The following is a 26800-nucleotide window of genomic DNA, read 5'->3' as shown; positions in this document are numbered from 1 at the left end:
CATTGGCATCTGCACCTGCATCTGGCCCTGGACTGGCCTGACTTAATCTGACGACAATCGACGTCCGTGGGAATCGCTAACACGAGCCTCAACGCGCCCCTGGTCGCTACTGCGGTCCTGGGTCTACTTCTCCAACGCTCGCTCTGTTGAGCATCGTCTGTCCTTCTCAGGCGGCGCTGCCCGCCTTAGTCGAACCATTGCCAGCAATATCCATACCTAGGTACTTCCAGGTATTTACTTCAACAGACGTTTTGGTCCATGTCACGCCAGCCAAGTTTCAGGATATTCAGAAGCTATTGCTTCATCTCGGCCCCCAACCAACTCAATCCTTTGCTCTCACACTTTACATATTCGCACATGGGACATTAGGCGACTCGAATCTTACCTACCGTCCTCATGATCTGGTACTTTCTGTACCCACTCCGAGGGTCAGTCTTATTTACCCCGATACACTCCGTCCCTGTCCTTCCGTCCCGTTCCCCGTCTCCCGTCCTCAACTCACATCCCGTCGCAGAACAACGGAAGCTCCGGTCCTAGCACCTACTCACCCTGTCCGGAGAGCTCTGCATCGCTATGGATCATATGCCGCCAGCCATGTTGTCACGACGCTCCTCGTTTCGGTGGTCGTGGCTACCATGCTAATCTATCCCATTCCCTATCTCTTCACAAGCGACTACGTCAATGGCGCTTCTAATCTACCTCACCATGCTTGGACTGTCGCCCAGCCGCTGCCTTATGGCGCAACAATCCACCCCGATGTAATGATGCGTTCTATCTGGGTTCATGGCAGTTATATGCAGGCATTGAAGCAAGATCTCCTTGTCTCTGCTTTGGAGCTGCAGAACGAATTACTTGGAAGCACTGAGAACTTTAGCCCTATCCGGGCCCGAAATGTTGCCCGTTATTTGCCCGAACCTGGTGCTGATCTTTCTACAACACAACGAGATGCTTTCCACGCCATCAATGGTCTAAATAACCAATCTTGGTTCTTCCACTCACCCCTTCAATACTGGGATTGTATTGAAGAGAATGTTCTGCTTGACCCTAATATCCTGGCAACCGTCAACGATAAAAAGACTCAGTCCACATCGGTTAATGTCACACTCAGACATTCCATCGTCTTTAGCGGGAAAAGGTTCGAAGAACGGCGTCTTGTTGCCGCTGATGCTCTTGTTATCACATTGATCTATCTAAGAGACTCGCCTGTCGGTGAACAATGGGAGAGGAAAGCCTCCTTGCTCCCAGACAAGGTGTCCAGCAAATGGGATATTTACCCAGCTGATGGTCGGTCCACCGCGAGCCAGCTGTACGAATTTCAGTTCCGTCCTATATCACGCCAAGATACGGCCATACTAGCTATTGCCTATGGTCTGACTTCTATCTATTTCCTTATGAGCTTGTCCAAATTGAGAGCCTTCAAGTCCAAATTTGGTCTCATCCTTACGGTCATTTCTCAGATCGGATTTTCCGTCATGTCTAGTTTCACCGTTTGCGCCATCTTCCGACTCGATTTGTCACGAATCCCCAGAGCAGCCTATCCATTAGTTGTTCTCTCTATGAGTATTGAAAACATATTTAGACTCATCAATGCCGTTATCATCACCCCTGCCGAGGACTCGACGAGCAATCGTATTGGCCAGGCGTTTGGAGAAACTGCTCATACAGCTATCGCTAGCTCGTTGCAGAATGTCTTCCTATTGTTGGTGCTCTCTCGCTGGGTATCCCCCGGTGTTTCAGCTTTCTGCATGTTTGTCGCCGTCGCGATCGGGTTCGATCTTTTCTACCTTTCAACCTTCTTTCTATCCGTTCTTAGCGTTGACGTTAGACGAACGGAGCTTAGCGATGCGCTTGCAAAGGCTTCAATGCGCCATCATCGTGGCGAGTCTGATTTCAGACCTCGAGGAACATGGGAGCTTGTGCTTCAAGGTAAAGCGACTTTGTCGACACGGATTGCGGGCACTATCATCATGCTTGGCTTCATCCTTATCGCCCAGTGGCATTTCTTCGAGGCCGATGCGATTCTCACCTTCTTCAAACACTTGCACAGAGGACACGATGCTTTGGAAAACAATAGCTCACCACAAACCTCTCTGGACTCCATCCACCAAGCGCGAAGCCCAAAATCGTGGCTTAGACTACAAGATCATGAGACAGCACAGGAGATCATCAGCATCATCAAACCCACAGCCCACAGCTACGTTGCAAGGGTCTATGAGCCCGTTGTATTCGTCATGAAGGGCTCGGATCGTATGCCTCATTACAAGGAACCGACTCTGCTCCCAGCACTTTACGACTTCATCAATCATCAACTCACGCGATTTGTCGTTATCATTCTGGTAGTCATTGCTGGCGTTCGGCTGCTTACAAGCTTCCTATTGTGGGAGGACGAAGCTGACGGGGACGATCGGCGTTCCGACACAGATCCAACCTTGGACGTCAAGTCTTTCCATGGAGGCCATGCCTTGGACATTGCGATGCTGACCGCTGCACCTGATGGCCGTATTGTGTCGGTTGGTCTAGACCGTGCAATTCGCATCTGGGACGCCCGTTCAGGCAGCCTACATTACACGATCGCCAAAGGTGAGGAGTCGGAGGATGCGCCCTTCCCGGTTCTGGCTATGGCTACGGATGATAACTCGAGATGGTTGGCCATATTATCTCCTTACAAAATAGCTTTATGGAACCTCAAGGAGAGCGTCTGGGGACCTTCGATAGCCGTGAACCTTCAAGGGCAGAAGACAGAGGCATTCTTTTTTGGCTCTTCCGATCCAAAGAGCGTCATTCCTAGACTAATATTAGTGCGTCGCAATGGAACATTGACCGAGTATATGCCGGGTGCAGGCGAGGGAGCAGACTATGGCATCTGTCGAAGCCCCTTGGCCTGCGTTCGCCCTTTGATAGGGAAAAGTAAGGATTCTCTACAACTCATTATTGGCTGCCGTACTAATACAATGGCTTTAATAGGAAGTAAGCAGGCAGCTCCTCTGGTCGCCATCATCACAGCATCTCGACGTGGCTGCGTTCATGCAGCAACCAAGGAAACACTGACTTGGAACTCACGAAGTGTGCAGCTGGAAGGGATTGAGCATGACGAAGTTCACCAAGTTGTGCCTCTCGCTTCATTAGGACTCTTTCTGATCGCTGGAAGCAGCCGAGTTCATCTTGTCGACATGGAAGATTACGGCCTTGTGCATACCTTCTCGACCGAGCGGATGACCCAACGTTCCCTGCAGAGCGCGTTCTTCAGTCGCTCATCGTCGCAGCTGGGAGCTGATGGACTCTCCTGGTTTATCTTGTGTTATACCAGTGCAGAGACCGGCGATTGTGTAGTACAAAACTTTGTCCCTCGAGAAGAGCACGAAATGATTTATTACCAAAGTCCCGCGGCACCATCTACTAGAGGTTGGTGTGCCTGGGAATCTGCCAAGGAAACGAAGAGGCATATATCGAACCCCGGTTCATGGAGTGTTCTGTCTGATGGCAGTGTTGTGGGTATACGGCAAAAGTCCAACAGGACTCTTGTTACCCAAACCAACGGGCAGCGAAAAACGGAGGGTCTTCGACACCGATCACCACGAAAAGAACCAGGTCGAGACTTATTGGGACGCTGGGAGATCTGGAGTGCTCCGCAGAGTGGTCATTTAAGAACCGATGAGACTCGACCCCTCTTTCAGGACGATGAAAGGGCAGGGCATCTGTTTGTAACAGAACTCGGCCCCATGATTCGAGTGGGTCAGAGATCGATTGCGTTCAGTTTTGGCAATGTGGTGAAACTGGTTACTGTTGGCGGGCATGAACGTTTTGAGAGCAGTGTGACAGACAAGAGCCTCGAGCACCTGAATGTCGGAAGCAGACGTCGAAAGCCAGGCGCATTAGTGCGACCCAGGGCTTGGAGCTAGTCTACCTGACGAGAAGCACTCTGGCCTAGGAATGTTCGGAGTTTGGCTTGAGGCAATGCTATATGTTTTGGATGCATATTGACTGGTTGGGGGTACATGGGCGTAAATAGGTGTCTTCTTGTTGTATCATTGTTTAAGAGATTCCCCAATGGAGCATATTCGAGGGAGGCGGATATTTTTTGGTATAGAAACCGACCGGCGTAGATATCATAGATGGTTGGAAATCAATTCAGTTACTGCGAATCATGACCACTGACATCATAATGGTTAGGTTCATGTTGGTCAATTTTGCGTGTGGTTCAACGAGGAATTGAGCAAGCGCATTCAACCCATGTCATAGTTTCACGTTCTTCTACCAGAGTATCAAGATGCCGCAAATCTGTTTCAAGTCGATCAATACGTCGAAAACGGGCATTGAGACGAAACCCCAACAGCAACCTCAATTGACGTCCATGTATATGCTGGAGACCTGGTGGGTCACACTGAAAACCCGGGAGTTTGGGAGAACTGCCAACCAAGAAGCACACCGCTGATTCAAGGCATTTCTGCCTTGGCCATCTTGTCTAGAGCCGAGCGACAAGGCAAACGAGTGACGTGAAATAGGAGACTATCACCAAAACTAAAGAGGCTGGGTAACCTCATGGTGGGTCAAATTGCGTGTAAGTCAAATCCCCGATCCTCAGGCAAGGCCCGTGGGTGGATGCAGATGCGCTAGGGCGAACTATGAATGAAAAGATTAATTGGACTCTGTGGAAGCTACGTGTCCACGAGGGCGGTCGCATGAAGGGAGGCCATCCGCGATGTCGGACGGATGATGATTGAGTGGAAGATACGAGGTTAAGGAAGAATTAATATGGGAGGTTGGGAGTACAGGGTAAGAAATGATTGGGGGATGGTCTATATTAGACCTTACTACACAATATCACAACCCTGCACAGGAGCAATCGAATGATAATGATGGAAGCTGAGTTGGATTCTGTCTCAATGTGCTGAGGTAGGCTCTGAAAACTCGGTCACCAGTAAATGTAGGGTGTAATCAGGTATCTAGTACAGTGTCTTGCTACGCTGGCTGCATTGAAGCCTGATGGAAGAATTGTGCAGTCAGACTTGAGCAGGTTCTGAAAGGAGGATCACATTACCTCATAGCTGTAAGCTGTCAAAGCCCAGAGCTTTTCGATATGCATGAAATCATTACAGACGACTTTGACGTGAGGTGAGACGCTGACAGTTGAAGCTGCGGGTCTGGTCTCGGGATAGTCTCCATTAAAGTGTCACTCTACTGCCAGGTGTTCGGCCCTAGGGACTTAGACGTGCAGGACAGTAGATGTGCTGAGTCACGCCCATCAATTCATCAAGCATATTCCTTGGAACGGGCTGACCGTTGATGCCCGTTAGGTATTGCACAATCCAACGGGCTGAGAGGGGGAAGATTTGCAATGGTGGAGTGTTTATAAGTAATTGTAAATGTTAATATAATGAATGAAAGCTCTCTGAGTAACGTTGTGTCTTGTAAGTGAGACCAAATGAAGCGGATGTTGCGTATATGTAACAGGGACTCGCAACGGAAAATCCCAAATAGGAAATTGGGAAAATGTCGAGTCGAAAAGACACGAGGAAGGAAAGATGCAGTGCAGTGATGATGGATGTCCAAACCTCCTGCCATTTATTCCATTTACATTACCTACTGCCTAAATTGTCTTTCAGCTTCCAAGGGGGAAAGAGCCCAACTCATTTCCACCTGACACTCTTAATATCACGGATGCTGAATATTTTCTTTTTCCCTTTGACTTTCCTTTCTTCTTCCTCACCCTTCGCATTATTTACCAACCTCCTCGAAATCACCGCCCCGCCGCCTCGTCGCACTTTTTCCCATTTCGACCTTTACTACGGATACCTTACCTATTGACCTGTTGGTTAGGTCCCTGTTGTTTTTCTTCTTCGTTACTTTTTTAGATTCGCCTACACCTAAAGTTCAGTCTCCAAGTTCTCCATAACGTGCTCGCGTTATACCGCGTCGGTTGAGCTCTCGTGTGGCGCGTGTTCCTTATTCTTATTCAGTACAGTCTCATTCTGAGACTTGAATCTATTAATCTACAGTCGTGTTACCAGGACCTCGATCTGCGTATATCTGGTGATTTCTTATCAATATCAAACATCCCTTCAGCGGCATCCACATTGAAAGACAAAAATAGCACTGCGATATCTTCGGGTTGATCGACTTGGCACGAGCGAAGGTTTGTTTATTCACCCAACTCAACAATCATTTTAAACCAAGTCAACTAGATCAGTAGTACTCACAGAATTACAGATCTCTTCAAATACCGACTGCTTGGTACAAAATAGAACCCTTTAAACCATCAACTACCTACGTTGCAACCACCGCGTCAGTCACCTCTCCCCCATCTTCAAACAAGCTCCCGATCAGACTAGATCTCCTACCCTGGTCAACTCCCTCAGCGTTCAGTGGTGCACTGTTAATAGTGGTGCCTCTTTGGGCTCAGGGTCCCCTGGTCTAGCTTGGCTGGCCTTCTCACAGACCTGCTCTTCAAGAGAACTGCCCCAGTCGATAACCCACTGACCGTCTTGTTAGGCCTGTTGCCCACTCTGCTCACCGCCTGCCCTTGTCATTCGCTGAACCTGGAGGCGCCTCGGCTTCTGTTTGCGTGCCAACTCTCACTCCCGTCCCATATCTTCGACAGCGCGCGCGACTGGCCGGCCGTTATAACAACTTTCAGACGAGCCTGCCATCCTGTCGTTTCTCCGTCATGCTCTTCGGTGTCGCTAATATTGCGTTTGTTTCCTGCTGCTAGTCTTTCGTTTGCCATCAAGCGTTCTGCTATAGTTCTGCGGTCCTTGGCACTCAATCGCTTTTCGCGTTTTCTCACCTGCGTCTTATTCGTCGTCATTGTACGTTGAAGCATCCGCAGTTGATCAGCACCAGGTCCTTGATCGTTCATGCGCATGTGCCTTGGTGTGTTGTTCGTCTCTCAACTCGAAATAGGCCAATTGGTTGTAAAAACATTCCTTGGTCGATACTGCACACTTAAAGCGTCATCTGCCACTCGTTCCTGTTCCAGCGTTGTCGTTCTGGATCTTCGAATCTCATCTCATCGCTACCATCCGAACTGACCATCACCAACACGCATCGGACCCAATCACAGCTTGCCAGCTGTCGCGCGCATTCACTTTGGCTCGCTGACCCCGTCGAGTCGCACCTCTACAGACCAAGCGATAGGCTCTCGCCTTACGGTTCCTGGTTTCCTTTGGCTGCCTCTCATCATTTTGCATCGTGCGAGCTGCTGCAACAATCTGCACTTCGCGCTGTTCCTGCTGTACGCTTTACTGCAGCTGTGGAGCTCGGCAACGGTTAGTTCAACCAACCTCCTTCTCCTTGCCTCCATATTCTCTTATTTCCCTGCTTCTCCTTCGTCGCATGTCTTGCTTCGTCTATGACGCCTGTCACCCGTGCTTTAATTCATATGCGAGGCTATTTCCTCCCCGTCCCACGGCCCCTCTGTTGCCCTAGTTGGTAAATCATATAGAAACTAAAGCAAAGCCCCTAGTCATTCGTGGACCCTTCTGCGTCTCACTCATTCATACCCAAGACCTGCATTGGAAGTGACAGCTGGGTCGCATGGCGTCCTCCGAGGTCGATCAAAAGTTTCTCGGCAAGCTTGCCAAAGCTGTCGAGAATGACAATCCTCTCCTGGCCAACATGCTCTTCAAGATCCTAGGATTGTCTCTAAACCTTGCCGAACAACTTGTTGCCGCAAAGAAGCAACGTCGACCTGACTATGAGCCTTCACCCAACGCAATACGGCGCGTATTACGAATCATATGGCTCTCTCGAGAAGGCAAAGTGATGCTTGAGCAATACGTCTTACCGATGGTCGGAAACTATGGCGAACTCAAGGTCCTCGCTTACAAGCTTCGTGCTTCTTTCTCTCACATCTTTGCCCTCTTTGGCAACTTCCCTTCAGTCTCTCACCTAGGCAGGCAGACACCAGATGTAACGGCTGCATTGACACCACGCATGGACAAGGGAAAGGGACGTGTCGCTGATATGGAAGCTGACTCAAGACCTTCCTCCGTCCAACCAACTCACCCTTTGGAAGGGGGACCTGTGCTGCCTCCACCTGGTTTCGAGAATCTTCCGTTATCACCAAATTTCCTCATTCCGGCCAAAGACTATTTACCCGAGGCGAAACAGCACTTCCAGGACGCCATCGAACTCGCTGACTCAATGCTCTGGGGATCGCATTCTCTTCGCCTCTCCGTCAAGACCGAATATGCTGCCTTCTTGTATGAATGCGCTCATGATGCCGAGGGCAGTCGGAAAGTTGCCAAAGATACCATTGCGGAAGTATACGACGCCACTGAAGGAATGGACGACGACATGTTTGGTGATGCTTGCGAGCTGGTTACGGTCCTGGGCAAGATGATGAAACGTGGTCTCGGTAATAGCAGCACCCCACGCAAGGGTCCAGCTATGAATCAAAACTCGGTACCTAGAGCTGTACCTCCACCGGGAATGGAGAACCCGATATGATGGGATTCGACTAATTTCGCATGAAGCTTGGTAGTCGGTCGCGAAAGTGGTGACATTGACGCTTAAGCAAAGGACTGGCAGTTATGGTACCAGCTCGGTGACACTATCGACTGACGCGAGCAGGGAGCCAGGTTGTTTTTTTTCTTCCGGTCTCGAGATGCACAAGAAGAGTCTGGGCAAATCCATACCCGACGGCCCGTTCCGCACCATACCACGTTAGATGCCGTTTGTTCCTTGTGGAGCCATTAAATATCGACAAGATCAGCATGTCCCTGACCTGGTTCACTACATCACGAACTCCGTTGTCGATAGGGCAACGATGCTACTTATTAATGGAACCCCTCTGGAAACGTTGGAAGACACATCCTGAGGCGTCTGGTGTTTTCAAGATCTTTCAGGAACTGACAATCAGCCTCGAGTCTTGGTCTCACTAGGACAATTTGACTCAGGCTGATTACGTGCGCATTCCGTTGTTTCACTTCTGCTCTGTTATTTGATACCCTTTATTCGTTCTTGGATTCTTGTCTGTATATGCATAGGGTTTCTAATCTAACCCTTTGTAATCTGCATTTACACCGAAGAAATTGGCTTTTATGTTTGTGCTTATCTAATTTGCATTCAACCGAGGGTTGGGAAAAATAGAAAGGGGCGTTTGATATTCAGAAATCGGTCGCATTTACTTGGGCGCGCCTAATAGATGTATCATTAAGGTAGCGTTACTGTTACTGTTTTTTTAACAATTAGTCACGAAGATTGCACGCCCTGGTCATTGATTTCATCTACTTGTTTCGCATTTTTCTATGGTCGAGTGGCTATGAGACTGATCCCTCTAAGTTATCAAAAAGCAACTCTAGCCATGCTCCGTCCACTCCGCGTCTTGCCTACTTCTCAAGTATCAAAACTACCGCACCGCAATATGCCCGATGGCTCCATTGATTAAACCCAGCCGTCTCTCTTGAATAGAGACTCGAAACAAGCCGCCATCCCTGATCTCATTCGGTCAAAAGAGGATTCATGTAACAAAACCTTGTTGTGACATGACCAATTCGTCTCTCACTCGTCAAAATTCACTCGTCCGAGTTTCCTTGGCCCTGACCATCGATCCAGGTCTCGACCCGCTTGATGCGTCGCTCCAGCTTGCGAGCTGCGGAGCGATCTTCTTCTGCCTCCGCGCGTTCACATCTGTCGCGGATTGCCTCGAGGGGAACCATCCGGCCTGTCACGTTGTAAAAGTTGGCCTGCATCTCTAACCAGCGAGATCTCTTGTACTTGCTGTCAATGGTGGCCAGAAGGTCACAATCCCGTTGGTTAAGGTACGCATCCGGCTGTGGATGGATTTCAGCTGGATACATCTCCTTGTAGATGTGATCCTGCAGGTATCGCATTTGGTGATGTTTTTCAGGATCACCGTATTCGAGACAAGATGACGCCTCAGATGCGTTGTCAGATGTTCCCTTGCCTGTCTCACTGGGAGAGTCGCACTCTTCTTCTGTCTTGGCCTTGGCGCGAGCCTTGGCCCATTTGTTCTCGTTAGCAACCTTGCTGTTACGTAGACCTTTGTGCCACTTGTTTCGAGTGAAGGTATTTCCGACAGGCTTGCCCTTTGGCTTCACGATGGATTCTTCGTCTTCGTCGGTGTCATCTTGTTCCTCGGTACTGTCGCTGCCCGAGCTCTCATCACCATCCTCGACCTCGGAGCCATTCTCGCTGGTCTCTTCTGGCTCATCAACTTGGTCACTGGTGTTATTGTTGGATGTAGTTTCGTGATCGTCGACTAGCTCAGAGGTCTCTCCCTCAGTCGTCGCACCGTCGGTCTCGGGCTCCGTGGTAGCATCGGAAGCAATGGCCTGACGCTCGAGGACTTTCCAACGAGCCCTGACATCATTTTGCGTCTTGCACAGGGAAGTTGAGATGAACCGCCAAGTCTCACCAGCCTCCTTCATGCTTCGGAGACGGTAGTCCTCAGAGACCGACCAGTTGGGGTCCTCGACAACAGGGTTAGAGTACTTGATAGCCGTGTTGAGGTCGGTAGAGGCTTCGTCTGTCTGGCCTGAAGACTCGTTTTCGGTTGAGTAATGGGCTCGAGAAGCTTTACCCTTGCCTTTGGCTTTGCGGTTTTTGTTCTTCAAGTTTGATGACCAAGTGCTCGCTGTGGACTCGTCACCAGACGACTTCGCACCCTCAGAACTCGGGAACTCAGCTTGGCTGGGCGTGATAATCTTGACACGGAGGTCTTTGCATCTGGCCTTAGCCTTCCCCTTACAGCAAGCCTTGGTACACTTCATAGCGTGTGTTTTGTTACAAGGGCCGGTGGGAGCGACATTTGACATGCTAGACTCATACTCCGAAGAGTCGTAGCCACCTGAAGAGGCAGACAGGCCATAGGCTGGTGAGCCCTCAAGTTCAACGGGCCTCATCGCAACAGTGTCACCAGGCAGCTCAGGAAGGTTGGGAAGGGCGTTTTTACGCGACATTATGATCTGGTTGATGGATCCATGGAAGCTTTCAGGGGAAAGCGGAGTTGTCATGACGATGATGAGAGTTCGTGGTGAAGTAGTGTCTCAAAAGCAACGTTGATTCTGCTAGTGCTAGAAGGACGTATCAATACTTGCTGTTATCTCTAGGTGGCGATCAGGCTTTGACCTACTTGTGAAGGGGTACTCAATATTGTGTCGAGTCAAGATGACGAGGGACGGAGAAGGGGCTCGAGATGTGTATAACAGAGAGTCTGTAGACTGGTATGTTTGATATCGAAAGCAACGATGAGAAAGAAAGATAGAAAGGGGAAGGTGCGACAAGGGAAGAGAGGTTTGCTTTTTTGATGTTATGCAAGATGTTCAAGGTTGGAGGAGAAAGGCCTTGATGATGTTAGGGGAAAGGTTCAAGTGTATGGGGGTGGGTTGGAGGAGGAGAGTAAAGCGGAGGGTGGGAGAGAGAGGGAAGTGAAATAGATGTAAACAAACCTCGCGCTCCTAGAGGTGCGGGCTCGAAGATTCTCTGAGCTACACGGAGTGTGCAAACGGGTTATGCTGCCAGTGCCAGGGCTCGGCGGGTAGTGGACTCCTGCGTCTGCCCTCCAGCTGGACTAATAGATATCAGAGAGACCACTGACATGTATTGCACTGTAAATCAAACGAAACACTTCTCTCGTTGGTTCAGGTCAGAAAAAGAATCGAACATCGATTATGTGACAGTTTTAACTAACACGCAAGTGAACAAGACGACTGCAGTGCATAACAATATCATGTTTCGATGCATGTTCCCTATAGACGTCCAGAACAGTGCCTACTCAGACTTGAAGAGTAAGCACACAAAGAATCTTTGTTAATTCCCGACTGATGTTCATTGTTATAGATAGTTTTATCATTGTCGTCCCAATATCATGCATGATACGATAACCGGCCCCAGATATGATCGTCCATCTAGCTACACTACACATCAGTTCAGACCCAATGGGACCATGTCCAATCCTGCTGACTCATCCCACAACCGATTCAACTTAGCATCTCACCATTACTTTCAGTGTCACTCTTTTCTTTAACATTCGTCCATCAAGATATCACGAACCTTGACCACCGAGGACACAAAAGACAAAGTATTTCAACTTAACGAGCAAGTTTAGGAAGGGTTTCGGGTTAGTTTTCCCATCGTCCGATACTTATAAAATAACCTTTCTAATACCCACTAGCTATCCACTCAGACTTAACTGAGGAACTCTCCCTCTCGACACTCTGACCACTGGACAACTCCTAGTCACCCAAAGAAGACACAATGGCTGAACTTCTACCCCCTCTTCCAGCGGAGTACGCTCGCGGTCTTGAGCTTATCGACGCCGCCCATGCCGAAGACTCTAGGACAGCTGAGGGTCCTGATGGAACGACAATTCCCTATGAACTCAAGTACGCCCAGAAGATGACCAAATGGCTCGCCCGGCTATGCCCCGAAGCAAGTCCCGTTCTCCAACTGGCCTGCCGAGCGCAGCACTTTCGAAGGTAACCATCACAAGCTCTGCCCGCGTTTAACTCTCAACTTACACAACTCGCATAGGTGGGAAATCCCTCGGAGTAGTTACCCCATGACTCGTCCAGGCTACTTGACTTGGCGAGCAAAGCTCAAGGCTCAAGCTGCTGCTCAAGTTGCAGAGCTCCTGGCGTCTCCAGAGATTCAGCCGCCAATCTCCGAAGAGAACCGGTCTCGAGTAGCTGCCCTGATTCGCAAGGAGAACCTCAAAGCAGACGATGAGACTCAAGTGCTCGAGGATGCGGCATGCTTGGTCTTCCTTGATGACCAGTTTGACGACTTCGAGAGCAAGTCGGATCTCGACGAGGCGAAGATGATAGGCATCCTTCAGAAGACATGGGGCAAGATGGGTGAAAAGGGCCGACAGTTGGCTCTCAAGATGAATCATAGTGACCGGGCCAAGGAATTGATAGGAAAGGCACTTGCAGGTTGAATGAGTACGTCTCTTACATGCAACTATGCAGCCTCCCCCCATTGACCAATACAAGATCTTATGTAGCGTGTATCTCCTGAAATATGACAACTTTGCCAAGACTGATCTCTACTCGGGAAATTCGTGGAAGTGTCATGCTCATGCCACGATCCTGAACGAATAGTATTGAGCAGGCTACATACAGTCCTGCAGGCTACCGTTCAGTATAGCCATGTCGTACAACTCCTGAATGCTAGGGATAGCCAATACACCTCTTTACATCGTGTTAGCCATCGAAAAGCCTTGCTCAGGTGAGGCAAGTTGAGTCCGAACTTGTCGTCTCACAAGAGTCGATAAGGAAAGGAGCACAATGGGTATCGTAATGCCAAAGGTGAGATGCCTCGTTGGATCTGCGCGCCCTGCGTATTCGATAGGCGCATCAAATAGTTGAAGAGACAATGAGTGTCCGCGATTCTTCGGCCACACATCCGATACCGATCCGAGACACTGTGACAACGGCAGATCATCTTAACAGGGGCAGGAGATCTTGGTCATAAACTGACGTATGTGACACAAAAAAAGGGGACCCTGTTGTGGCGTCGTTCACGACAGGAGACCAATCTACCGTCATGTTTGCCAGCCACTTTGAGGAATAGCATCAGCATCCCTGCTACCATCCACCAACCCTATGCCCTGGGCCCAACGCCGCTACGCAAATTGGTTTCCATTTCGTTTTTGTTTACTCATCCTGAGACTTCACGTTGGTTCGTGTCACAATCGATTGTCTTAGGCTAATTCGATTGATGCTGCTGATCGGTGCGTAGTACATGAGATCCTGCGTGTTTCCGATCCAGCACGTCGTAGGATATCACAAATCTGGCCCTTCTATCAGATCCCGACAACCTGGGACTGCAACCTTATCCCGCCTCACCTTTACTCTTCCCTATCACTCGTCAGCCACTGGAAGGAAGTCTCGGAAGGTATGTCTTCCGTAATATGTCGTTCTCGATGACAGTTGGCAACTGAGACTCGACACTCGGCTTCACGCATGATGCTTCGAGGACGTCGTAATTGTGACGTGCGCAACTTCTCCTGGATGTGAGGCAGAAACTACTCGTCTTGAAGTCAAGGGAGCTTACCCCCATCACAACTGTTGGTATTGCACTCCGTGTGCGTATTAATGGTAGAGGCTGATTGGTTATCTTGTGACACGCAGCTGATTGTGTATATCTGCTGACAACTTGTCGCTAGTTAGTAAAACGTTGCAAATCACTATGTATCCTGACCTCTCTTAACTACCACATTTCCTACTACTCAAATATTCGTCAGGTCATCTCGTTATCCTGTAGGGAGGCTGCCGAGCCCTTCTCTCGGTCTCTTGACAAATGATATGCGGTTTCTGGGCCGAATCAGGCATATCGGCTAAAAGGTTGAACCAAAGAGCTACCTACAGTGCACCTATAGTATCAGCTGGTTGCATAGAAACCCTGCCCTGCCTACAGCTTTTCAGCTGGCATCGTATTGAGACAAGGTCTGACTGGAGCATATAACCGCATCTGTAAGGACTGTGTGTTCATTTGTGCCCTGGATCTTTTTAGCATAGATTACTTGATAGGATCTGGAGTTTTGGGCCCATCACAAGGGATACATTGCATTAGTAGCCAGCCATCGCCGTATTTGCAATTGGCTGTCTGCACTCTGTACTGATTTGCCTGTCTCGGAGCCCGTGGGGCTATGATCAGGTTATCATTGCTTTTTCGAACCAAAATCCGATGGAGCTGAAAAGTGCGTTCACGATACCCTTGCACGCACTGCCAATAGTTATACTCTTTTTATCTGAATCCGAAGGGATGGTAACCGGACCGCTAGACAGCTGCAGATCCATCTCTGGGCAATCCTCTGCACAGACATTGTTGAGCGTTGTCAACTTTGTCAATGCCACACCCATGCTTCGTCACCAATCACTGACCCCGGAGCTCCCTACTGCTTGCGTTTCCTTCTCGCCAGTCCGGGCTGCTTTCTATGATATGATATGATATGATGTCTCCTCTTCTCCCAAGCCTTCGAGAAGCCAAGCTCTACGGCGTTGTGTTCAACCATTGGTAATAATCATGCTTCGAGAAGTTGGTGCACTGATCACTGGCAAGCTGATCAGTCTTGAGACCAGGGTCTTTCGAATTCATGATTGGAATCGAGTCATGTATGGTAATCGACCAAGACCAGGGGGGTCTTAAGGTCGATGATGGATTATAGGCAAAGTAGCTGAACCGGATCCACAAAGTTTTCCTCGTCGTTGAGGTCTCATACGTCTGTCCTGTCTGATATCGTGACGATCCTGAATCTGGTAACTATGCCAGTTGCCGACCAACACCTGGTTTGATCTCAAGTCCGACACAAGTCACTCCGGATCAGAAACTCCCTTTCAACACATCCAATTTGATGTATGTTGTAATAGGCTCTTCAATGAAGTATTCCGTTATTGCATATGCAGATATTTGCTGTTTTTGGGCCTCGCCTGTGATATTTTGCCTTCTGCTGCTCGCTATGTGGCTGTGCGTCTACATCCTTGAGTGCTGGCGAATTCAGTTGCAAGGGCAGACGATGGACCTCTTTGGGCATAGGAGACACAAAGCCCAAGGGTATTGTATTGTTCGATAACGGCGCGAGCCGGCCGAGACTATTGCAACCCACTCATCAAGTCATCTGACACCGAATGGGTCTTCGGGTCGACGTATGTTGTCGGGCGTTCAGGGAACAAAGAATTCCAGAACAGGGTCGACAAGTTACCATCAGTCTGCAATGATATTGGTAATATGAGAACTGGCCAACCGTCTAATCGGAATCAAGAATGCATCCCTGTTACGCCTCAGCTCGAGAAAAAAGGAGCAGTAGCGGACATGTCTCTTTCCGAGTTTCCGTGGAATGTCTTGGATTTTGGCGTGCTCTTAGCCAACTGTCACCCTGGCTGGGGAATAACACCATAACCCTGGAGAACACAAATTGTCGGACCAACAAGGCTGGTCATTGCAGAGATTCGGATATATGCTGTTGTGGGTTATGAATTCAAGTCTATGTTGATTCTTTAGCGCAGTTGACGAAGGCTGAATAACCCGGACCAGTGGCCCAATTGGGTAACATTGATGTTCAAGTGCATGTTGCGGGAACGCCGTCAAGTCTGGCTAAGTCGAAGAGAGCAGGGATTGACATCCCTAATGACACGCAGTTAGCAGAACACAGGTCTACAAGGGACCTGCGCTATCGTGAGTGGGCGTAAGTTTCCCGTGCACGGGAGACGATCGACCAGGATGCAAGGACCTGGGGCCTGGGTCAGGTCTGCGGCAGCCGAGACCAAATATGCACACGATGCGGTACTACTGCATGCATGACGAGTGCTCGAACGTGTGTAGAAAGCGTGTGCTGGACGTAGCTATGTACTGTATATATGTGTCGTGTGCGTGTATGTGTGACAGGACAAGGCTGTCTGCTGCTAAATGTAGGCCGAATGAAATATGTGGCTTCGCGGGCTCTCTTGAATGACCAGACGGTCATCAAGTACCATCCTCTGTTGCCAATTGTACACACTGCTGGACTGTGGGTTGTGTCGTAATAGATCAGGACTCTTGTTTGTGTATGTACTTGTACATAAAGCAGTATCCGTAAGTACGGTAGCACCGCAACTACTGTAGAGCTAAGGCAGTCTAGTTCAGTATTGCAGACTCGAACGGACGTGGGTCTGCCCCAGAGGAAGGGTATCGAATTGGCGGTTTTGACGGCAATGAATTGAATTCTGTATGTACACAATTGCGCGTTACTGTACGGAACGGTACGATACGGAAGGGGCGCCGCTCTCGAGTTAGCAAGAGGTGATGTGAGGTGAACGTATGGATGACGGGTACTCTAACCATCGGACATTATCTGGATGGGTGCATTGCATTCGTCGTTGTCGTTGAAGAAGAAGCAAGGTTCTGTCCTGTTTGTCAGTTCAGTTCAGTACAGGGGAGTTGAGACACTGACAGGGATGAGTTCTAGGGTCCTCGCTTAGCACCATCACTTGTCACTTCAATTCAACACACCCTGGGGAGTCGTGTTTCGGCCTGGCTGGGCACGGCGACAATGGACAAGAGGAAAGAGGAAGGGAAGCAGAGTGTCCAATTTTTCTACGAACGCCTGCTACCATCTTTCAGGTTGATATGGATAGTATTGGGGCAGGTGCGAGCTTATAGGCTGATTTGCTGGGTACCTAGGGAAGGTACTTGGACTTAGGTTCCTACCTTACCTGAAGACTTTAAATTGAGTTCAGGCCTGTTTATGGAAAACAAGAATAGAAGGAGAGAAGCCGACAAAAGAAAAGTACCGCCTTCTTTCCTTCACCTCTCGTCACCTTACCTTACCTCACCTCACCTCCTCCTACCTGCCTCTACATCCATACGTCTAGATTCCTAACCGACAGGCAGCTTTGGTTTTTCGCCTCAGTTTTGATCCATGCCCTCCTTCCTATTCATTGCTTCTTTCAGGCAAATGATCACGCCCTAGGTCTCTTCCTTCCTTTCCTTTCTTCCCTGCCTTCCATCAGTTTGCCTTGATACCCATCCCACAGTCACGATACTTCCATTGCCAACTCAGGATATAATACCTGCTTAACCCCCAACTCCTCCAGTGCCTACCTGGTCTTACCTCTTACTCGCTAATACGGTGTTGTTCGCGGCTAAGCACCTGTATTCCCCACAGCACGTCCTAGTTCTGCGCCGTACCTGCAGTTTCATCTATTGATACCTATCACCATCAAGAGTGTCAGCAACTACCGAGCTCAGGGTCCATATCTAACCCTTTGTCTTTTCTCCCAATCCTTGTCTGCTTATGTTTATATTTCTTTCTTCCCTAATTATCAATATCTTACTATCGTCACTCGGCCACGTTGAGCGCGGTTGCCAATCTACATCAGACTTCTTGTTCACACAAGACAGTTGTCGATAAAGTCAACAGGACCTTTGTTCATTTACGCCTGGAAAGAGTTACAGTCCTCGTCGCAATTGATTACCTAAAAGCTGTATGTCTGGCCGAGTCAGGATTCGTTCTACTTCTAGCTTATTCTGACAGTGTGTTTTAGGCCTCCAACAGCGTTTATCCTGACCTAACGTATTGCACTACAGTGCTTATCTGGCTCGTCCTCCGGTACTTCTTCAGCCGTTTCACAGTTCGACTTACACCAGGCTCCATCGACAACCCACTCGATATTAGACCGGCTGCTTGTCTCGACCAATCAGTAGCCTTGGACTTCTAGCTCATTGTCTCCTTCACCTAGACTACGATATAGGACCCATCATATCCGCCATCTTCCCATTGTTTTCACCGCTGGAACTGTCTCTAGTTGCTTCCAGGCTGGACTTATACAGGACCTAGCGCTCGCTCCCTGTTGATCCTCTTGTGGCCCTTGCTGTTTCAACTCAACGGTCTGGTGCCAAGTGAGCTCAGCTACCCGCCATTAGACTCATTTATTCTCGACCTTTATTTCTGGTTCTTGCGAGGGCTGGTAACTGGGGCTTGACAGCAGAACTTACTTATGCCAGGCTGAGGTAGCCTGGTTATGAGAGTCGCTCGTTCTCCCCCTTTCACCTTATCCCCTTTGCAGCCATTGCTGATCCGAGCCGGCTGAACCGTTTCGAACTCTAGAGCCTTAAGCATAACTGACACATCGACTCGAATTGGTCATCAAACAACCATCATGTCGTTTCAATTCCAGAGCGTACGTTCATCGACCCCGCTCACTGACCTCTTGGCTTGAGCCTGGCGTATCCAGACTGCCAAACTCACTTAGTATCAGGCTAACAGAGTAGTACAGCCATTTCAACAGGAACAGTTCGACATATTCGAATGGCATCCCAAGTTCCTGTCCTGTCTGCGGTACTTTATCGATCATGCTCAGTATAGCCCTGCAGTTCAAACTGTAGCTGCTTGTGTAAACATTCACCTCCCTTTTCAGAAAGGCAACCCACATCCTGTAACTCCCACACACAATGGACCTTCTTCTTCGTCATCCTCTCGGGCATCAGGGTCTGGTAGTCTCCATTCCACTGCCCCCGCAGCCTCTTCAATCACTCTCATTCCCTACATTCGCCGTCTAATAGTCACCGGATTCGACACTCCCGCGGTTCTTCACGGCTTTTTTGGCGACGACTGGATACAAGGCATTGGACGCATACATGAAAGTGAGCGCAGAAACTATATGTTTGCCGCCAAGAGTGACAACTGGCTCAGAGTCAAGACTCAATATGATATGGACGACGGACAAACGGTCCCATTCCTCAGACCACTGCAAAACGTTACTGAAGACGAGATACAAGCTGCTGAATCGAACTGGAGCGAATGGCTTGCTATGCAAGATTGGATGCTTGGACCCAGGGCTCCGGATGATCCTAATGATCGTTTCGTCGCAATCAAGAAGGAACGCGACTGAGCGAGAAGATATGGCTAGAAGGTATTCGGTATGTACAGTGCTGATCGAAGGTGAATCTTGGAGATATAGGGCGAGAGGGTCCAAAATTTAGTTGATCTAGAAATATATGGATGGACTGGACTCTGGAAATGGAGCAAGGGAACAAAGCAGTTGGATCTAAAGAGAGGTAGGGAACCAGCACCTACACTTGCATCTTCTTCAGCATAGCGTTGCCACTTTACTGGTTTGGTCAAGACTTCCGAGATTATATATAATTTTTATTCCTCGCCCTGGTATCGCCGTCAAATCCGTAGTCCATGTCTATCTGTGTAAGGGGTTGGATCGGTATATACATAGGTAGAGGATCAGCCAGCCCTTCTTTCATCTGACTGAGCTTGAGGTACCTATAAGAGGTCGAAAGACGTATAGCACTGGCCGGTTGAACGCCCCTTCAAAGCTAAAATGCCCATCCTTTCCCTTTGTTACCCATGTGCCAAACAAAAAAAGAAACCAAGCCTCCTTTTTTCCCAGCAGACTTCATACAGCAAACAAAGCCGCATAAGTTCCATCAAGAGATGTTCTCTTCTCCTGCTTCGGTTTCTTGTTCCCTAACTTCCATCTGGGTTGACCAAATAGTCCTCCTAAATCGTAGGTGGCCGCTTCCTCCTCCTGTCTCCAACGCCTTGGTGAGAAATACCATCACCATCCCCAATCATATTCTTTCCGCTCTTCTCACGAAACAAATGCTCGGTGTGCCCAAAGACGATAATGATAGTGCTAGGGTAATGCGGGTATCGAAGGAAAGACGGAAGAGGGATATAAAAGAAAATTGTTGTATTATAATAGTATCAGTTGAGGAAGCCCTTACAAGCCGCAGTGCCACAGAGACAAGGGATGCGGTCGGTGCTGCCGATTTCGCGTTCGAATTTGTAATCGTACGTCAGCTCTTCGTCTGTGATATTGTGTTAGCGATATGTACGTGAACGGTGATAAAGAATAATGGTACGTACTCATGGCAATGTCGCGCAACGCATAGATAACAATGCGCTTGCTTCCCTCAACCTTGATAATCTTGGCAGTACAGTTGGGCATACAACTGTGGTTGATGAATCGCGCAATGCCACCCTTCTTGGTTGCGTCGATGACAGTATTGTCATCAATACGAAACAAATAACTGCTTCCGATGCCACTCTTGAGGTAACGATTCTCGCGAATTTCGGAGATCTGCTGTCGAACCTGCTCTCCGACATACTCGATGATCATGTCGTCCTTTGCAATGTTCTCCATAGCGTACAAGCCCCAGTTGTGAATAGCCGAGCGAGCAAACTTGACGGGCTTCTTGCGCTTCTTGAGCTGATTGAATTTGAACACATCAGAGTCTTGGCCGAGGGTCTTCTTTTGATCGTTAAGGTCAGCAACGTAGCGACGGTTGGTAGCGCGATTCGCTCGTGAATTTCCTTTAGCGACCAATTTCTCGGCAGCGATTCTGGCGGCTTCCGCAGCATCTGCAGCGGCATCCTTACCCGCCTTGTTGCGAGCTTCTCGTTCTTGTCTTGCCTTCTGCACCTTGATATGGTGAGGTAGGTACTTGGACTTCTCGGAGTTAAGGATTTTCTTGACACCTTCAGCGCGGGCGCAGCCAGTTGGATTGGGCACATAGTATCCTCCAATGGTGACAGGTGAGTCCAGCGTGCGATTTGCAGAGTTGAGTTCCCTGATGCGATTGCGAGTCCACAACCACAACTCCGGGTTGCCTATTTCCTTAGCATTGAACCTCCTGGCAAGCTTGGCCAAATGAGGCGTATCTGAAGCGCCCACTGTTATGCCTTGGAATACCGGTAAGTCGGGGTTGACACCGTCCCGTAACTGAAGGGCGGGGGTCAAGGGCTCAGTAGCAAAGAGCTTCTCGTCAAACTTCTCTGGAACCACTTCTTCCACGGACAGTTTCTCAGTCTTCTCTTGCTTAACTTGAGAGGATTCCTGGACTTCTTCTTCATCACGCTGGGAATCTGTCTCAGTTTGAGATTTCAATGCCTCAGACTCCTCAAATGCTGCCTTCTTTGTCTTCTTGGTTTTCGCAGCTCGCTTCTTCAAAGGCTTGCCAATTGCTGAGGCTGGGGTTTCAGAGCGAGAAATTCTACTTTCAGCATCTTCGCCCGTTTCTGGCTCAGGTATAATATCGACAGAATCTTCACGTGTCTCAAATCCTGAACCAAGCGCTTTAAGTTTGACGCCAAATAGTTCCTCGTCCGATTTCTTGTGGCGTTTCGACCCTGGTCCGAATGAAGCCTCTAGTTTTCGCTTTCTGGAGGCTGCCGAATCTGCTATGGCAAAGCTGGCCTCGGTCATCGAGTCATCCTCGCCTTGCTCCCATGGGACAAAATCATCCTTGGAAGCTTCATCATCGGTGCTCATTCGGCTGCGAGGGCGAGATTCAGCCTCTTCGGTTTCTCGAGCTAGCAGCGCAGGAGTATCTGTATCGTCGTCGGATTCGGCATCGCTGTCGAGGCTTCGTAGACGGTGGTGGAGGGAGCGGAACGCATTTCGGGCAACAGGTACGCGCGTTCTAGCGAACGGATCCTTGAAGGCACTCTTTTGCGCCTGACCCTTAGTCTTGGTCTTGCGAATTCTCGGGAGAGCTTTAGGTTCGAGCCGGCCAGTTCGACGCTCGATAGGGTCAGCGCGGGAGTTGGGTGTAGCCACACGGGAGCTGTCGTTGCCATCCTCGATGCTGGGTATCTCTAGAATATCATCAGGATGCTCAATGTTCAACTTTCGTCGTTTGGCGGCATGGTTGGCAGGATCTAGAAAGTCTGAGAGAGCAGGCGCCGCGAGCTTGGTGCGAATATGTCGGATAAGATGTTCCGTCATCTCAAGTCGAACACGTTCCACAGCCTCAGTCACAGGGTCAAAGTGCTTAGCTCTTTGCTTCTTCTCCTCTTCAAGATCCGCTTCTTCCTCGCGTCGTCGTCGATCCTTCTCATCACGATATCGCGGCTCGGCATGTGCCTTTCGATCGGGGCTTGCGCTAGAACGTCGACGACCAGAAGCATCTTCGCGACGAGGACGGGGTAGGCAAAGCTGCATAGTCATGTCATAGTTAAAAAATTCGGTGTGGTTGACAGCTCGAAAGCATCGCTCGGCTTCTGTCTTTCCAGTAAACGAATTGCGGAAGACAATAAAATAACCCGACTTGTCCACGCGAATTTCCTCGAAGCCGTAATTCTTAAGTCGTTTCTTCATATGTGGAAGGATACTTGGTAAGACTGGGACACTATCACCTGTGACATAAATATATGGATCGTCCGCGAGTTTTTGTGAGAGATTCGAAGGTTCAATGTTGAGTCCTTTGACTTGCGAACCAACCAAGGGTAGTTGTGGTGTACCAGGGGGGATGGATTGTCGCTGAGCCGATGGACCTTTAGGAGCGGTTGGAGGAGGTCTCGTAAAACCTGGAGCTGTCCCAGATTTGGGACCAGTCGGGGGTGCTTTGGCTGCAAGGGCAATTCTTTCCTGCTCGATTCTTTCGAATTTTTCCTTTTCTTTCTTGAGATGCTCTTCCAGCATGCGCCGACTTTTACGGCCTTCGGCGTCGTATTGCACATGAACAAAGTCTGCGTCGACCTTGATGTTACGGGTTCGCACAGCTTTGCGAGCTGCGTCAATAGCAGACACATGCGGACGATCGGGTCGCTTAGAATCTCGGTATCGAATTGTCGCGAATCCAAGATAACTACCAGTCTCTGGGTGCATCTTGTTGCTGCTCTCTGCTATCTCACCGAAAGTTGCAAAGATGGCCGTCACCTTGCTGAAAGGAATGAGTGGGTTATATCTGGTCACGACAATCTGTGTAGGTGGACCGGGGCCAATCGAAGTCTTGGGGTCATATGGATAAGGCTTGATATTCTCAGGCGCTGTCCGTAGTCGTGATTTTGGTAGGTAGTAATCGGTATTGATATAACCGAGGCGACCATCCGACCGAGCCAGTCGGGGGTCTTTAGGGGGGGCGTCATCGTCCTAATCAATTCATTAGCCATGAGTTTCTTCACCACAGATGACGCCCCCCCTAAGGAGGGATGTTATAGTTATACGTACTCGACCGAATTCTTGATATGTGGGCTTGGCGCTTTTGCTGACGCTCTTATTGTGTACTCGATCGAGGAGCGGATCATATGTGCACTTGAGGCCCTTTACGGAGGGCAAAGGGTCTCGAGCCGGAATGCGCTCATTGGAAGGAAGTCCGTTTGATATCGAGACATTAGGGCCAGTGGCCGGTGAGTTTCGAGAAGGCTGTCTCGCGGCCTGGTCGGGGTTCTGGTATGTAGACATATCTGGCTTTGCGGCGACTGGGGCCGAGGAGCTTGGGGATTCTTTGGAGGCGCTTGGGGTAAGGCTCGAGGTGGGAAGACGGGACGAAGCTGCAGTCGCCGCGGTACCGTGGCGGGCGGATGTGCTAAATATCGATGAAGCCGCGCTGCTGTATGAGCTGGCCGAGTCGACGGTGCCAGGAATGTCTGTGAATGGGGATTCGGTATCGTCAGGTTGTGTTGGCATAGCATCCGACGCAGAAACAATGCCGTTTTGGCTGGTATTCGCGTCGGCTCCTATCACAGCTGTTCCTGTTGTAGGGTCGGTTTGACCGTTGATAGAGGCCGATACCGATGCTGTTTTAGAACGATCGTGGTCTCTAACCTGGTCTGCACGAGTTTGAGCCTGAGCTTTTACCTTTGGAGCAGTGGGGAAGAACTCCGCGAAGCTCGCGCCGAGCGGGCGAGTCATCGTGACGATGCGCTCTTCCTACTTCTTCCCCCGTGCTTCTACCATGATATGATTGCGTTGAAGTGTCGAAAGGCACACCGATTGGTGAGAATCCTGACCAGGCGGCGATTCCAGGCGGATTGTGTCGGTTGTGGTAGCGATTATGTGGAAAGAGTTGAGATGTTGAAGCAGGCTTCACGCGACAGATCAAACGTGAAGTTGAATGTGGCGGAGCGGCGTTATCCACCGACTCTAGAAGCAGTAAAGAAGTGGGAAAAGACTGTCGACGATCTGAAAAGTAGCGTGGGTCAAATTATTGATGCGCGCGACCAAGGTAGAGACGGTATCTGATAGCAATCTCGAAGCGTTGGAATGTAGCGAAGGGGGGGAAGAAGGAAAAAATTGGCTGACGACCAAGGAAGTTAGGTAGGTACAGTAGTTGACGATTGATCTGGCGTCCAGTTTGCTTTGACTTTTGGTTCAGGGATGAGTAGCGTTAACTTAGCGGTAAGGGAGCCACACTTTGGGGTGGCTTGTAGGATAAATACTGCTGTGATTGGCAGTCGTGTTTGGTGTCAATACACGGTTGTCGGGGTATCGTTTGGTTGCCAATTAATGCGGATGTCCCACTCAGGTACAACCAAACCAGCCAGGGCTGTTCGAGTGACAGGATCCAACGTATTAAAGGTTTATTCATCTATATAATAAAGCCTGCAAATACCCTCCTGCTGGAAGTCTCTTTGTCCTATCAAACTATCCATTGTGACAAAAGTCATTTGTTTCTTTTGTAACCATTTGCTAAACGAAGTGCCCTACTCAGTATAGTACAGATGTTGATGTCGATGTCATCGTGCATGAAAGGAGACAGGGCTTTATTCCAGAATCAGGATAACAAAGATCGAGTGAATTGCTCTCGCTCTTTAACAAAGGCAAAATGTTTTATTTGGCTAAATCAAGAGTCACTATGATTCCCCAATATCTTTGTGATTTCCATGTCATTTAGATAAAACGGAATTCTAAATTAAGACGCAGTTGGTGCATATCTTATTTCCTAACCTACACTCAATGGCGTACAAAGGTAGGATTACTCGACTGGCACTTGGCCCAACTTTAACAATGAAACACCAGATGATAAGTCATTATGGGAGGAAATTCATTCATCGCCAAAGCATGGCGGAGCCAGCTGGTACTCGATAAGTAAAGAAACTCGATTAGCATACAATGTAAAAAATCATGGCCTATGTGTCTTGAGCCAGAACCCGCAAACTCCACCCCATCAGCTTATACGCATTTCTTGATGAGCTTGTTCCTAAACGCCAACCCTTTTTAATAATACAATATACTGAGCTTAAAAGTCAAACTTGAGCTCAAACTCCTCATCTTCATCATCGGAAATGTGGAGAGGCTGGCTCAGTGGTGGAAGGTCATCATCTTCACCATCCTCATCAAAGATCGACATGAACTGAGGTCGAGGCTTGATCTCCTGCTCCTTCTGGCGGAGACGTGCCGGAGTAATGGTCAGATCAGACTGTACAGAGCTCACTGTCTCTGAATGCTTGACTGCACGCCGTGTTCCCACAGGCGCAGCAGCTTCACGCCGTTGAGCGCCGACCATGGACGACGCGGACCTTCCACGGTTGTAGCCAATAGTAGTTCGTGACGCAGCCTCGCCTGTAGCACTCTCAGCTCGTGATGCTTTCGTAGGGACGATGCTCCGAGCAGCAGGCTTTCTGCCCTGATACAAGCCCGTCAAAGGCTTTCGTGGCTTTGTGCTTCGGACTACTGTAGGGAGCCTTTTGTTACTGCTGATGTCTGAGTGAATGGACAAAGCAGAGGCAGCACGTCTCGAAGCCAGACTGGATGGCTGTTTGTTTCGAATGCTGTTGACCTTACGTTCCGACGCATCCAAAATAGAAGTCTTGGATGCTGGCTTCTTGATCTGCTCTTCATCATCTGACAAATCGTTGATGTTGAAAGTCAAAGCATCTGTCTCTTGTTTGTTCTTCTGCTCAGCCCTGCTTGCGACCCTTTTCATAGTTTCAGCAAACTCCCTATCTCGTCGAGAAACACCCTCATCGTCGACAGGATTGTAAAAGTGCTGGTAGTATCCCTTGAACAGATTGTCCTTCTTCAATCCCTCGAGCGTCAACATATCTCTGGGGAAGCAATCGGATTCATAAGGAAGGTCCTTGGGCTTTGGCGGGGCGTATTCAGGCTCCTCCTCCTGCGGTTCGATGGTCTTTTGTTCTTCTTTGAGTCGAATCTCAAGAGGCGCAAGGTCTATCGGTCGTTGTTTGGGCTTTTGAGCTGTTGGTTTGAGTGTCGTCTGTTCGATGTCCTTAACAAGGTTCTTCACACCCCCCAACTGCCCATTCTTAGCCTTGGCATTGGTGGTTTTGTTACCCAGAGGAGCTCGACTACGGCCTCCTGCGTTGAGAAACTGTATTAGCCAATTGCTTTCTGTTTCTAGGACGTCATTCATACCCATTGGAGTGACCATGGCTTGTCGAGTTCCATTGCCTTTGTTTATGGTCTTCACCCCGCCTTTGCCAGTAAAGGCAGTTGGGGCATTCTCGTCATGCTGAGGGAAACGAGAAGGCGTCTTGGGAAATCGTGAATTGTGCTGCTGTTTCGTTGGGATCTGCTGGCTTAGAACCAGGTTCTCTTGGTCACGATGCGCCGCCAACATGATGGCTACAATAAGCGAAACAAGAGCTTAGAATATCGTT

General features: G+C 49.3%; 7 protein-coding genes across 7 annotated transcripts; 4 read left to right on the top strand and 3 right to left on the bottom strand.

Annotated features, from left to right (window-relative positions):
• Positions 1 to 396: 396 nt before the first annotated feature.
• Positions 397 to 3899, top strand: FIESC28_09055 (uncharacterized protein; the record flags this gene model as incomplete). The annotated part of the gene is made up of 3 exons (XM_031163192.1): positions 397 to 428; positions 515 to 2907; positions 2965 to 3899. 3 exons carry the CDS (start codon positions 397 to 399, stop codon positions 3897 to 3899), a joined length of 3360 nt encoding a protein of 1119 aa, XP_031012770.1.
• A 3715-nt stretch (positions 3900 to 7614) lies between these two features.
• FIESC28_09054 (uncharacterized protein) lies at positions 7615 to 8448 on the top strand (the record flags this gene model as incomplete). Its single annotated transcript, XM_031163191.1, has 1 exon — positions 7615 to 8448. One exon carries the CDS (start codon positions 7615 to 7617, stop codon positions 8446 to 8448), a length of 834 nt encoding a protein of 277 aa, XP_031012769.1.
• A 1067-nt stretch (positions 8449 to 9515) lies between these two features.
• On the bottom strand, positions 9516 to 10976 carry FIESC28_09053 (uncharacterized protein; the record flags this gene model as incomplete). The annotated part of the gene is made up of 1 exon (XM_031163190.1): positions 9516 to 10976. The coding sequence occupies one exon, from the start codon at positions 10974 to 10976 to the stop codon at positions 9516 to 9518; it is 1461 nt and encodes a 486-aa protein (XP_031012768.1).
• A 1243-nt stretch (positions 10977 to 12219) lies between these two features.
• FIESC28_09052 (uncharacterized protein) lies at positions 12220 to 12901 on the top strand (the record flags this gene model as incomplete). The annotated part of the gene is made up of 2 exons (XM_031163189.1): positions 12220 to 12440; positions 12496 to 12901. The coding sequence occupies 2 exons, from the start codon at positions 12220 to 12222 to the stop codon at positions 12899 to 12901; spliced, it is 627 nt and encodes a 208-aa protein (XP_031012767.1).
• A 5701-nt stretch (positions 12902 to 18602) lies between these two features.
• On the top strand, positions 18603 to 19334 carry FIESC28_09051 (uncharacterized protein; the record flags this gene model as incomplete). Its single annotated transcript, XM_031163188.1, has 2 exons — positions 18603 to 18623; positions 18720 to 19334. 2 exons carry the CDS (start codon positions 18603 to 18605, stop codon positions 19332 to 19334), a joined length of 636 nt encoding a protein of 211 aa, XP_031012766.1.
• Positions 19335 to 20161: 827 nt separating this feature from the next.
• On the bottom strand, positions 20162 to 24092 carry FIESC28_09050 (uncharacterized protein; the record flags this gene model as incomplete). The annotated part of the gene is made up of 3 exons (XM_031163187.1): positions 20162 to 20265; positions 20324 to 23330; positions 23409 to 24092. 3 exons carry the CDS (start codon positions 24090 to 24092, stop codon positions 20162 to 20164), a joined length of 3795 nt encoding a protein of 1264 aa, XP_031012765.1.
• A 1327-nt stretch (positions 24093 to 25419) lies between these two features.
• FIESC28_09049 (uncharacterized protein) lies at positions 25420 to 26760 on the bottom strand (the record flags this gene model as incomplete). Its single annotated transcript, XM_031163186.1, has 1 exon — positions 25420 to 26760. The coding sequence occupies one exon, from the start codon at positions 26758 to 26760 to the stop codon at positions 25420 to 25422; it is 1341 nt and encodes a 446-aa protein (XP_031012764.1).
• Between the last annotated feature and the right edge of the window lie 40 nt (positions 26761 to 26800).

The sequence above is a fragment of the Fusarium coffeatum genome (assembly GCF_003316985.1).
Source record: "Fusarium coffeatum strain FIESC_28 chromosome Unknown BRIP53273_contig_221, whole genome shotgun sequence".
NCBI lineage: Eukaryota > Fungi > Ascomycota > Sordariomycetes > Hypocreales > Nectriaceae > Fusarium > Fusarium coffeatum.
Note: the sequence above shows the minus strand (reverse complement) of the source record. Positions and strands in the feature narration are given on the sequence as shown.